The sequence below is a fragment of the Phaenicophaeus curvirostris genome, chromosome 23 (genome assembly GCF_032191515.1).
Source record: "Phaenicophaeus curvirostris isolate KB17595 chromosome 23, BPBGC_Pcur_1.0, whole genome shotgun sequence".
NCBI lineage: Eukaryota > Metazoa > Chordata > Aves > Cuculiformes > Cuculidae > Phaenicophaeus > Phaenicophaeus curvirostris.
In genome coordinates this window covers 4,423,587-4,435,660 of record NC_091414.1, presented here as the reverse complement: position 1 = coordinate 4,435,660, position 12,074 = coordinate 4,423,587, and the positions used below count along the sequence as shown (strand labels likewise).

Sequence of the window (12,074 nt, the reverse complement as noted above, 5' to 3'; positions counted from 1 at the left end):
TGAACAGGAGCCAGCAGGGGCCCAGGTGGCCAAGAAGGCCAATGGCATCTTGGCTTGGATCAGAAACGGCGTGGCCAGCAGGGCCAGGGAGGTTCTTCTCCCTCTGGACTCGGCACTGGGGAGACCGCTCCTCGAATCCTGTGTTCAGTTGTGGGCCCCTCACCACAAGAAGGATGTTGAGGCTCTGGAGCGAGTCCAGAGAAGAGCAACGAAGCTGGGGAAGGGGCTGGAGAACAAGAGGAGCAGCTGAGAGAGCTGGGGGTGTTTAGCCTAGAGAAGAGGAGGCTGAGGGGAGACCTCATTGCTCTCTGCAACTACCTGAACGAGGTTGTGGAGAGGAGGGAGCTGGGCTCTTCTCCCAAGGGACAGGGGACAGGACGAGAGGGAATGGCCTCAAGCTCCACCAGGGGAGGGTCAGGCTGGACATTAGGAAAAAATTTTTCACAGAAAGGGTGATTGGGCAGTGGCAGAGGCTGCCCAGGGAGGGGGTTGAGTCCCCTTCCCTGGAGGGGTTTAAGGGACGGGTGGACGAGGTGCTGAGGGACATGGGTTAGTGATTGATGGGAATGGTTGGACTCAGTGATCCGGTGGGTCTTTTCCTACCTGGCGGTTCTGTGACTCCGTCCCTCGCGGGGGAAGGCAGCCTCAGGGGAGGAGGCGGCCGGCCCGGGGCAGGCCCCGCTGCGGTCAGTGAGGGGCGGTCCCCCTGAGGCGCAGGCGCGGGGCGGGGCGGGGCGGGTCCCGGCGATGGCGGCTGCGGGGCTGGGCTCGGGGCCGGCCGCGGGGCCGCAGGTACCGGGCGGGAGCGGGGCGGGACGAGGGGCCTGTGGCCGCGGGGGAGCCGGGAGCCCGCGGGGGGCGGCGCGGGGGCGGCGGTGGCAGCGCCGCAAACGGGGTCTTCCCTCCTTCCCTCTAGGCCCCTTCCCTCCCTTCTCCTTCCCTCCCTTCTCCTTCCCTCCCTTCTCCTTCCCTCCCTTCTCCTTCCCTTCTTTCCTTTTCCTTCCCCTTCTCTCTTTTCCCCTCTTTCTCTTCATGCCCGAGGCCTTTCCCATCCCCAAGCCCTTTCCTTTCCCCTCCATTCCCTTCCCCTAGCCCATTCCCTTCCCCGAACCCATTTCCCTTCCCCTCCTTTCCCTTCCCCTCTTTTCCCTTCCCCTCCTTTCCCTTCCCCTCCCCTCCTTTCCCTTCCCCTCCCCTCCTTTCCCTTCCCCTCCCCTCCTTTCCCTTCCCCTCCCCTCCTTTCTCTTCCCCTCCTTTCCCTTCCCTTCCCCGAGCCCTTTCCCTTCCCCAAGCCCTCTCCCTTCCCCTGCTTTCTCCCCCCAAGTCCCTTTCTGCCTGTGCCCTCTCCTTCCCCCAGGCCCCTTCCCTCCCCTTCTCCCCACCTTCCCTCCCCTGGCAGCCCCAGGGCCAGCTCAGCAGTCGGTGCTCTCCCAGCTCTGAGATCCAGGTTAAAACACACGTCAGGAATTTTCACTCTGACCGCCTAACACCGCTGCCCCGGTGCTGCCTGTGTAACGGGCTCCAGCATTTAATAGATCAGTGGATTAGCGGTGGGCTGAGTGCTGTAACCTGTTCGGATTCCGGTCTGGCGTTGCGTGTTCTCCACCCAGAGTCTCGTGTTGCCTCCTGTCACGGGAGCTGGTGGCAGCTCTAAAACTGGCAGAGGAGAACACGGGGAAAGGACAGAGCGCGTCACCTTGTAAATCCATTTGGGAAGCATCCAGGGAGCTCCAGAGCATTGGCTCTTTCTGAAGACACCCGCGAGGGCTGTCCCTGTGAGCTGGGAGGGTTTCTTGGTGGCTTCATCGGAGAAGTGCCCAGTCCTGTCAGTGCTGCTTGGATGACAGATCCCGTGGAAGTGAAAGTCTTCCTTTAAACAAGAGTTCCTTCTTATGTAGTTCCTTTTCTGGGCCCCTCGGGCGCTGCTGTTTGCTTCCTTTTGGCACGTTTTCATTTGCAGCTCAGTGTCTGGCACTGGGTGATTCCAGTTTTCACTCCTGACGGCGGCTGCACCCCTTTTTAAAAGCCTGGGGTAACTAGTTGACCTTCACCTGCATCGGGCTGAAACACCGGCTGCTGGGGTGAGGGCTGCTGTTATTAGCAGACCCCCAATTAAAAGCATCGCTCAACAAATAAAGAGAGATCAGAGCTCTTGAGTAGATTGAAAATGGCAATTTCCAGCTTAATAAATGCTAAGAAAGGCAACTGATTAGAAATATTAATTTTCTTGTATGATTTCTTGCAGACGATCCCCATCTGGCAGAACAAGCCCCATGGCTCCACTCGCAGCGTGGTCAGGAGGATTGGGTCAAACCTCCCGTTAAAGCCCTGTCCCAGAGCCACATTTGAGGTAAGCGGGGTTTGGTGAGTTTGTGGAGGACGATGATGTCCTGGAGTGAGACCAGCCCCTGCCAGGACCTGCTGTTCGTCAGCCACACGCGCCTGCGGGGCTGCACTCACAAAAGAGCGCTCCACATTTTAAGTTGGATTGGGTTGGTTTTAATTCTGTTCTTGTAAGGCAGTCGTTGGCAACTTGAGGACGATGCCTCTAAAACAGCATAGAAGAGCAACAAAGCTGGGGAAGGGGCTGGAGAACAAGGATTATGAGAGGCAGCTGAGAGAGCTGGGGGTGTTTAGCCTGGAGAAGAGGAGGCTGAGGGGAGACCTCATTGCTCTGTACAACTATCTGAAAGGAGGTTGTGGAGAGGAGGGAGCTGGGCTCTTCTCCCAAGGGACAGGGGACAGGACGAGAGGGAATGGCCTCAAGCTCCACCAGGGGAGGTTTAGGCTAGACTTAAGAAAAAAATTTTTCACGGAAAGTGTCATCGGGCCCTGGCAGAGGCTGCCCAGGGAGGGGGTTGAGTCACCATCCCTGGAGGTGTTTAAAAGACAGGTGGACGAGGTGCTTTAGTGGTTGATAGGAATGGTTGGACTCGATGATCCTAATGATTCTGTGATCTATGAACACGGTTAGTGAGCTGAATGGGTGAGATGGAATCACGGAGCCTCTGAGCCGCTGCTGCCTTGAGTGACCTCCAGCAGCCGTGTGCCCTCTGGGACTGTGTTTCCTAAACAGTAACGCAGGGTTTGTGGAAATGCTGTGACTGTTCTTGTCCAAGGGCAGCGCTGGCACTTGCAGTGGCAGCGTTGTGCGTGGCTTTGGCTGCATGCTGAGCTGTATCGGGGATCCCCGCGCTGTCCAGCCTCACGGGACACAGTCACACGTGCAGACACCAACACGTGGCGCTACAACATCTCCGTGAGCCGAGTGATGTTGATGTCATGCACCTGGTGGGTGCGGAGGAGAAGGGCTCTGACAGCCAGCACAGCACATCTGGGCAGCTTCAGGAGGTGGGATCGCTGTTCCTTACCAAAACATCGTTCTTTTTAGGTTCTGCCCAATGTTTCAGAGCTGTATTTAAATGATGTCCCTCCAGTGCCCACCTTGGCAGACATCGTGTGGATCGCAGCGGACGATGAAGAGACGTATGCCAGAGTCAGGTTGGTTTCTTCCCATGTCCCTCGTTTTGCACGCTGGTTGGTTTCACATAGCGCAGGCCAGACATGCATCAAACACTTAAAGCTTCCAGTCCTCTCAAGGTCTGATGTGGGGCGTGTTGAAAGATGTTTTTCCCAAGAGATGGGAAGCAAAAAGTGGACAAAGGAAATCCTTAAGGAAGACAGGAAGGATTTCCTGTGGGAAGTGCTGAGAACCTGTGCCATGTTTTACTCACTGAAAGGTCTGTGGAGAGTAAGCCCCTCTGATCCATGGAGGGGGGTAAAATCTGTGATATTTTCTGTTTAGGAAGTTGAGGAATTGAGTTTTCCTGGGTTTTAAACGTTCTGCCACTGGAGTTTGGTTCTGGTCAGTTGAACATCTGTCCTCGCAGCCAGGCAGCAGCAATAAGTGTCTTGTGAAAGAGAAAATGGACTTTGAAACCAGGGGCAAGAGTTAATGGGTTGGTGATGTTTCCCCCGTGTGCCCAGCGTGGAGACGCGGCTACACGAGAGAAATGGCTTGAAACCCTGGGAGCACACCCGGGGTTGGTCCCCGTGTCCTCTCACCACATCCCGTGCTGCTGGGCCGTGATTTCTGGGATGGGTTCTCCGTGACCTGCGATGTATAAAGTGCTCATAGAGCACATCCGTACGAGCCGTGGTGCATCCAGCACAGCAGCACAGAGGCTTCGTTCGTTCTGCTGAGGTTTTCTGCTGCCCTGAGGTGGGGGCAGATCATTGCTGTCACAGAGGGGTCTGGGCCGTGTAAATGACAGGCAGGTTTCTGTCCCGTAGGAGCGACACTCGCCCGCTGAAACACAAGTGGAAGCCGAGCCCCTTCACCGTTATACAGCGAAACGCTTCGGTTCCCAACCTAAGGAAGCAGGAGGAGAAGCTGCTCGCCTTGAAGAAGCCTGGTTTACCGGCGCTGAGCCGAACCACAGAGCTCCAGGATGAGCTGAGTCACCTTCGGAGTCAGATAGCTAAAATAGTCGCTGCAGAGTCAGGTAGGAACACAATGTTTTGTTGAACAAGAAGGGCTGAGGTAGTGAACCATGCAGTTACGTCCATGCAGAGCAGCTTTGCCTGCTGTTTTTCCCTGGCTCCATTGGTGGGTGCCACCTTTGGTGTCGGCTCAGTGCTGGTTCTTTTTAGATGGTTGCATCTGTTTGGTTGGAGGCGTCTGGCTTCATTCTCAGAAATACCAGGAGCTGTTGTGTGGCTGCACCTCAAGCACCTCATTTGAAAGCATTTGCTCTGTTCCTGCCGTTCCTGCTCCAATCAGCCACGGCTACAAGGGTTACACGTTCATTTGGGTGAGGGTGAGGTGTTCATTTCTGTTGTGTAACAACGATGCCCTTTCTGTAGCAGATGAGGCATCTGGGCAAGAGCCTGGGTGAACTGATGTTTCCTCCCCTTAGTGAATTTATGTGCAGTTAAGTCTGTGTTTCAGCCAGAAAGCTGAACCTGAGAAAAGGCTTTTTACTTCTCTTCCTTTCTTGGCTTTTCCTGCTCACTCAGTTCTGAAAACTTGAAGATCTTTGGTAGGATCCACACCCCAGTGGTTCTACAGGTGCTGTTGCACCAGTGGTTGGTTTTGAGTGTGGAAAGCAGTAAGAAAGGCCTTTGCATCTGTGGAGTAGTCGGGAGGCAAAGCTATTCATCTCCCAACTCGAAAAACATGGAAGTTTTACAAAGTAAAGGAATTCAGTCCTTCTTGAAGACAGTTTTTCTTAAAAGCTGTTTCTTGTACCTACAACTCTTTCCCCACTAACTGAGGTGACAGCTGTATTACGGGTGCTTTCCAGAGGAAAAGGATGAGCTGTAGCTCCAATTACTTTAAACAAACCAAACCAAACTAAACCAGGATTGCGCCACACTTGGAATGATAACATACAGGTTAATTCCTGTTCATGACGGGTAGTGGTGGCTGATGAAACCTTCCTTGTACCACATCCAAAAGCCAATCTTCTGAAATTCTGGGATCGCTGCTTTGCACTGTGCAGCATCGTGTGTGCACAGGATCGGATCTCCTGTTGTCTGTGAGAGACGACGTGGTTGTCTGGTTATTGCAGCCCCAAGGGACTCACAGCTCTAATGGTTGTTTATCTCATCAGGCTGTCCACGAGCCATAAACACATCTGAACAAGAGACAGAGCTATGATGTTTGGTTTAGTTGAAACGCTGGTTTCTACATGAGAGATTTGGGTTCTTTTTCAGTTCTGTGTGGCCAGTGGGCTCTAAGGATCTACTTGATATCAATAGAATAAATAGATGTGCCACCACATGAGAATATATGGGATGTTTTTAGCATGCAAAGCTGTATTTAGCTGAGGGGAGGTGTTCCTGATGGTCCACGCACACGTACAGAGCACCTATTTTCTTGTGCCCACGCTTTCTGTCATCTTTGTGTGGAGTCCCGCGTGCCACGCACCTCGACTCTGACAGCAGTGGGGTGAAAGGAAGCTTCTCCAGGGACAGGGGAGCCTAATCATCCTCAGCTCCTCAGGGAATAACAAGGGATCACAGATGTCCCCTTCAGACAGGCTGCTGTGTCCTCTTTCTTTTTTTATGCGAGACCAGAGGAACGACAGCACTGAAAAAGAAGAGGGGAAGTCCTGTGATTTTCTCTTCCCAGTTCTGCCTCAGCCCTACGGTTGCTCAGGCGGTGTGCTAGAAAAGTCCATTTTAATTCAAGGCGAGTAATAATGAGGAAGATTAAAGATCCAGATGGGAGAGAAATGATTTCATCATTTGCTGCCTTTTCTCTCCCTCCCTGCTCGGCAGCGTCTGGCTGTTATCAGCTGGCGTTGAGATGGGTCGTGTTGACTCCGCGCCCTCTCGATCAATAATGGGGAGCTGTGGTGTAGCTCACGGAGCTGATGGAGGAGATAGCTAGGGAACAGGCTTAATGTGGAAAGATGGATGTCGGAAAAGAAATACTGTGCCATCTGCTTTAGTACAGACCGCAGGAGAAACCCCGTGATGGGAAACCGATAATGATCTACAGGTTTGTTCTTGAGGCCAAGGGCCTTAGTGCTTCACAGCAGGGTTTGTTTCCAGCACAGGGAGGTTCTTCCAAGGAGATGCACACCAAGTGTTTTTCTGTGGTTTTTGGTTGTTTTCCCTTAGTGTTTTACACTGGAAATATATTTTTACTGAGTAGCACCTGGAATTTATGGATCCATTCTTGTCCTCACTGCATTTTAAAGTGTGAGCAAATAAATCCCATCTTCCCGGGGGGATACGGGGATGCTGTTCTCCTCTTACAGACCATGATGGAAAGCAGAACAGATCAGAATGCTGACAGTCACAGACTGAATGGCTGTGACCAGCTAGTGTGGAAGACGAGTTCTTGACTAGCTCTGCCTTCTGGCGGAGAGGGGAAAGCAGGCAAGCAGTTTTCAGGGTAGTGAGGAGCAGGAGGAGAAGAGTTTGGATAATTAAGGCTCTCTCTGTGGCTCCGAGCAGCAGCTGAGTCTCTGTTCCCCTGTTTCTTACCTGTAAGACCAGAAAGAGCAAACCTGACCTGTTGGCTTGCTGGAAGGATGATACGGAGATGGGTGTGGAATAGAGCTCCATTAAGGTCTTGGTGGGATGAAAGGCGCTGGAGAAGGTCCCTTGTTGCACTGCGGTGTAGGAAGCAGAGTGGACAGTGGAGGAGAACAGACCATGATGAGTTTGTTTTCTGATAGCACTGGGGACATGGCTAGTGATGCCACTTGTTTTATGTTCTTTTCTTTTGGGGAAAAGAATGCCAACACAGCGTGGTATGAGCTTATCCACTGCTATTGTTTTCTTTTTCAGCTTCTACTTCATTTACACCAGATCTGTTATCTCCAGGAAGTTCAAATGCGTCTTCCCCTCTACCTTGTTTCGGACCCTCTTTCCAATCCACAACTTCCTTTGTCATTAGCGATATCACGGAGGAGGAGGCAGAACTCGAAAGCCCTGAGCTTCCGTCCGTCTCCCTGCTTTGTTCTGCAACCTCTGAGTGTTTTAAACCAGACCCAAAGGATCCCGAAGAGGAAGACTCGGTCTCACTTTCAAAGGCCAGTAGCTTTGCGGACATGATGGGCATCCTCAAAGATATCCACAGGATGAAGCAGAGCAAAGACTTGTAAGTGCCTCTTGAACTCTCTGGATTGTATTTTATCTCTGGGTTTTGTCACTGGAGACACTAGACGGTGCATTCACTGCCTGTTGGTGCTGCTCTGCGTTCAGGATTTGCAGGGAGGGGGGACTGATTTGTAGCAGAACTTTATCATAGAATCAGAGAATGGTTTGGGCTGGAAGGGACATCAAAGCCCATCCAGTCCCACCCCTGCCATGGGCAGGGACACCTCCCACTGGATCAGGGGCTCCAAGCCCCATCCAGCCTGGCCTTGAACCCCTCCAGGGATGGGGCAGCCACCACTGCTCTGGGCAACCTGGGCCAGGGCCTCCCCACCCTCACAGCAAAACATTTCTTCCTCAGATCTCATCTCAATCTCTCCTCTCTCAGCTTAAAACTATTCCTTCTCCTCCTCTCCCTGCCCTCCCTGATCAAGAGCCCCTCGCCAGCTTTCCTGGAGCCCCTTTCAGTCCTGGAAGCTGCTCTAAGGTCTCCTCAGAGCCTTCTCTTCTCCAGGCTGAACAAGCCCAGATGATAAAAGATGAAACAAGGTGATACCCAGAACTGTGTGTGTCGGCAGCCTCCATTTAAGGGTTGTGCTACCCTCAGCCCCAGCAGCTCCGGGCGCTGGGCTGACACCATCCTGCGAAGCCCGCAGCTTGGAGCTCAGCGGGTTTTCCAGCACGGTGCATACAGGAATTGACACACGGAGCTTTTTGGCTTCCTGGCATTTGGATCCAGCCCAGCTGTGAGCGTGGGCAGAGTGAGTTCTCGCTTGTCTTGTGACGAGTTTACACATGGGTCATGAGAACGCCTCGTGCTGCTGCCGGGCCGAGGCAGGGTTCTGCCAGCTGAGAGCGGAGCTGCTTCACCGTGGGCTACACGGCCTCTGTTATACCTGGGGCCTCACAGCGATAAAGATCAGGTTCCCCTTTTCTCGGCCCTACCCACCCATTATGTTCTGTGAGTGAGATTCCTGGCCAAAAATGCTGTGTTGTGTGCTGGTTCTTCCCAATTTCTGTACCTAACTCAGTATAACAGAAACTAAATTCTCAGCACTGAAAAAAATTACATAGGAGAGAAACGTGTGCAGCTTCCACCCTGAGTACCAGCGCGATGTTACACATCAGTACTGCACAGGCTAGACCCTGCTGCTCTGGTTTTCAAATATTAATCAAAGCTTAAACATTCATTTGCTTTACATCAGTGCCTGTTATCTTTTGCGGGGATGAGCAGGATTTATAGATTAATTGCTCCTCCTCTTTTTTTCATAGAATCACCAGGTTGGAAGAGACCCACCGGATCATCGAGTCCAACCATTCCCATCAGTCACTAACCCATGTCCCTCAGCACCTCGTCCACTCGTCCCTTAAACCCCTCCAGGGAAGGGGACTCAACCACCTCCCTGGGCAGCCTCTGCCACTGCCCAATGACCCTTTCCGTGAAAATTTTTTTCCTGGTGTCCAGCCTGACCCTCCCCTGGTGGAGCTTGAGGCCATTCCCTCTCGTCCTGTCCCCTGTCACTTGGGAGAAGAGCCCAGCTCCCTCCTCTCCACAACCTCCTTTCAGGGAGTTGGAGAGAGCAATGAGGTCTCCCCTCAGCCTCCTCTTCTCCAGGCTGAACACCCCCAGCTCTCTCAGCCGCTCCTCATAAGGCCTGTTCTCCAGCCCCTTCCTGCCTATGGCAAAGCTTTGGGCATCCAAACAGTTCTGATCTGTTAGTCAAAGAGGGAGAGAACTCTCAAGGAGAGCCCTACTGTTGTGTGCAGTGTGGCCGCAAAGGAGGCTCAGGAGGGCTTTGCTTTGCCTGTTGTCACTGACCCATTAAGGTTGTGACAGTGCTGTCATTGTGTCATTTGCTGGGTCTCCTCCATCTGGAAAAGCGGACGGATGCTTCACGTTGGGACGTGGAGTGTTTTAACCTTATAGAAACGTGTCCTCTAGGAGAGAGTGTGAAGTCCTGCCCCTGGGTCGGGGCAATCCAAGCACAAACACGGGCTGGACGGAGAATGGATTGGGAGCAGCTCTGAGGGGAAGGACTTGGGGTGCTGGGGGGTGAGAAGCTCAACATCAGCCAGCAGCGTGCGCTCACAGTGCAGAAACCAGCTGTGTCCTGCGCTGCATCCAGAGCAGCAGGACCAGCAGGGTGAAGGAGGGGATTCTGCCCCTCTGCTCTGGTGAGACCCCACCTGGAGCCCTGCAATGCCGGAGTCCTCAGCACAGGGAGGACATGGACCTGTTGGAGCGAGTCTACAGAGATGATCTGAGGGCTGGAGCACCTCCTGTGCACGGAGAAGCTGAGAGAGTTCGGCTTGTTCAGCCTGGAGAAAAGAAGGCTCCAGGGAGACTTTAGAGCAGCTTCCAGTACTTTTCAGGATACCCTTGATCCACACGAAGAGCTCCCAGCTTTCTAAGCCAACATGAAATGTTTGAGTTTTTAGCTGCTTTTTGTTGTTTTGGGGTGGTGTTCTTGCATCTCCTCCGCTTGCAACAAAAGCTGGTGCTAGAGGCTACAGGAACACACTCAAACTCTAACCAGAGCTGTAACCCTTGCTCCTGGCACCTCTTTTTACTAAAAACACTGTGCTTTTGTTTTACACGCAGAACCCGGACCCCAATGAAGGAGGAGGATCCGGCCATTCTTATAGCAGAAGTTCTGAGAAGGAAATTTGCCCTCAAGGATGAAGATCTGGCCCTAAAGGAGAAATGATGTCACCGTCATTAAACTCTGTAAGCAAACATGTTATGCTCCCAAGATTTTCTCCACAGTAGCTGCCTTCCTGAGGATTGAGCCGTTTGCCTCTTTTATTAATTAGAAATGGTTTCCGCACTGGACACTTAGGGGCGACCCTACGGATTTGATGTGTTTTCCATGTATTGTTATATTTAAGAAGAAACTTTTTAAGAAGATGGAATCCTTTTCCACGTGACTTTTGATGTTGATTATTGCTAAGGATCTTCTGAAGAGTGCAGTGAGTGCTGCTGGATGACATTCTTTCTACCTATCATTATCCTTAGGTTCAAATTAAGCATTAACTGATAACGGCCTCGTTACAATATGACTCGTTACCATTGTCAGTGTAAAGGGATGCCAAGCATCCTGGTCTTTCTTTGTTCTGAGTGTGGTACAGAGCTACTGAGAATAAGCTAATTACTTCTTCCAGGTGTCCTGTGTCCAGGAGGCTGGGGAAGCGCAGGGTGAAAGGTGTTTTCCTGGTGTTTCTGTCTGAGCGGATGGTAGGATGAAAAGCAGTGACGATCAAAGCCCTCGGGCACCCCAAAGGGACAGACACTGGCTGGGTTTGGTGTCCCCTGGCCACTTCTTAACTCACAAATTATCCCCACAGTTGCATGACAGAATGGCCTTAATTTCTTGCCAGTAATTTAATGTTTCATTAATAGTCCTTGTATCAGGTAATGTATTTTATTTAGCACCCAGAAGGTCTATTTATTAAACCACCAATGCTAAGAACCGAGCACCCGCCACAGGAGCTGAGGAAGGGAAGGCCGCACTTGGCATTGCCGGAACTGGAGAGGTTCCTCCAGCTCCACATCCTCTGCAGTGTTCCTCATGGCTGTATTTAAATATGATTTTTCCTTTATATAAAATGGAGCCTTAATAAGACACTGGTTGTCCTAGATGTCGTTAATGTGCCTGTGTCCGAACACAGCGGTGCCGCTGTCCTGGGAGCTGGGGGCAGGATTAGCTGGTGGGGCTGCAGATGAACGTGGGTGCCAGGGATTTTCATCCACCAGGCCTTCAGCCCTGGAAAAATTAAACCCTGGGCCCCCAGAAATGGCATTTACTCCTTCATCCATTTACCAGGGAGCTGCTGCTCTTCCCCTCTCCAAGACCAAGAGCCACTGGTCCCTGGGATCGATCTCTGTGTCCTATGGTTCTTCTACGTAGGGATTGGGTGGGAACACACCTGCCTACATGTGGAGCTGTAACCGAGTCCCTCTTTGTGGACGTGCTGGATGCCAGAGCCGATCAGAGCGATTAATTAACTTCTGGGCTGTGGCCTAACCCCAGTTTGGGCTGCCCAGGTGGCCAAGAAGGCCAATGGCATCTTGGCTTGGATCAGACACGGCGTGGCCAGCAGGGCCAGGGAGGTTCTTCTCCCTCTGGACTCGGCCCTGGGGAGACCGCTCCTCGAATCCTGGGGTCAGTTCTGGGCTCTAAGATCATCCAGTCAGCTCAACCCCACGGTGCCCACTAAACCATGTCTTGAAGTGCCACATCTATGTGGTTTTTGAACCCCTCCCGGGATGGAGACTCCCCCACTGCCCTGGGCAGCTGTTGCTGGGGCTTCACCACTCTTTCAGTAAAGAAATTGTTCCCAATATCCAATCGAAACCTCCCCAGGCCCGACCTGAGGCCATTTCCTCTTGTCCTATCACGTCTTACTTGGGAGATGAGACCAACACTCACTGTAGTCAAACCACTGTAGACGTAGTCCTT

The 12,074-nt window shown here is 52.4% G+C and overlaps 1 protein-coding gene across 2 annotated transcripts; it reads left to right on the top strand.

The window, feature by feature from the left end:
* Positions 1-732: 732 nt before the first annotated feature.
* MTFR1L (mitochondrial fission regulator 1 like) lies at positions 733-11,237 on the top strand. 2 transcript variants are annotated; one of them, XM_069875271.1, is made up of 6 exons: positions 733-792; positions 2,246-2,350; positions 3,392-3,501; positions 4,294-4,505; positions 7,306-7,618; positions 10,217-11,237. In XM_069875271.1, exons 1-6 carry the CDS (start codon positions 748-750, stop codon positions 10,320-10,322), a joined length of 891 nt encoding a protein of 296 aa, XP_069731372.1. In that variant the 5' UTR covers positions 733-747; the 3' UTR covers positions 10,323-11,237. The 2 variants fall into 2 exon arrangements, with proteins under 2 accessions (XP_069731372.1, XP_069731373.1); XM_069875272.1 differs by lacking the exon at positions 733-792 and adding an exon at positions 1,826-1,852.
* Positions 11,238-12,074: the final 837 nt, after the last annotated feature.

Excerpts from the sequence above, each read along its gene's own strand:
- MTFR1L (XM_069875271.1), top strand. The coding sequence starts at position 748 with ATGGCGGCTGCGGGGCTGGGCTCGGGGCCGGCCGCGGGGCCGCAG. Across the intron at positions 2,351-3,391 it reads GTCCCAGAGCCACATTTGAG|GTTCTGCCCAATGTTTCAGA; the intron begins GTAAGCGGGGTT and ends CGTTCTTTTTAG. Across the intron at positions 3,502-4,293 it reads GAGACGTATGCCAGAGTCAG|GAGCGACACTCGCCCGCTGA; the intron begins GTTGGTTTCTTC and ends TCTGTCCCGTAG.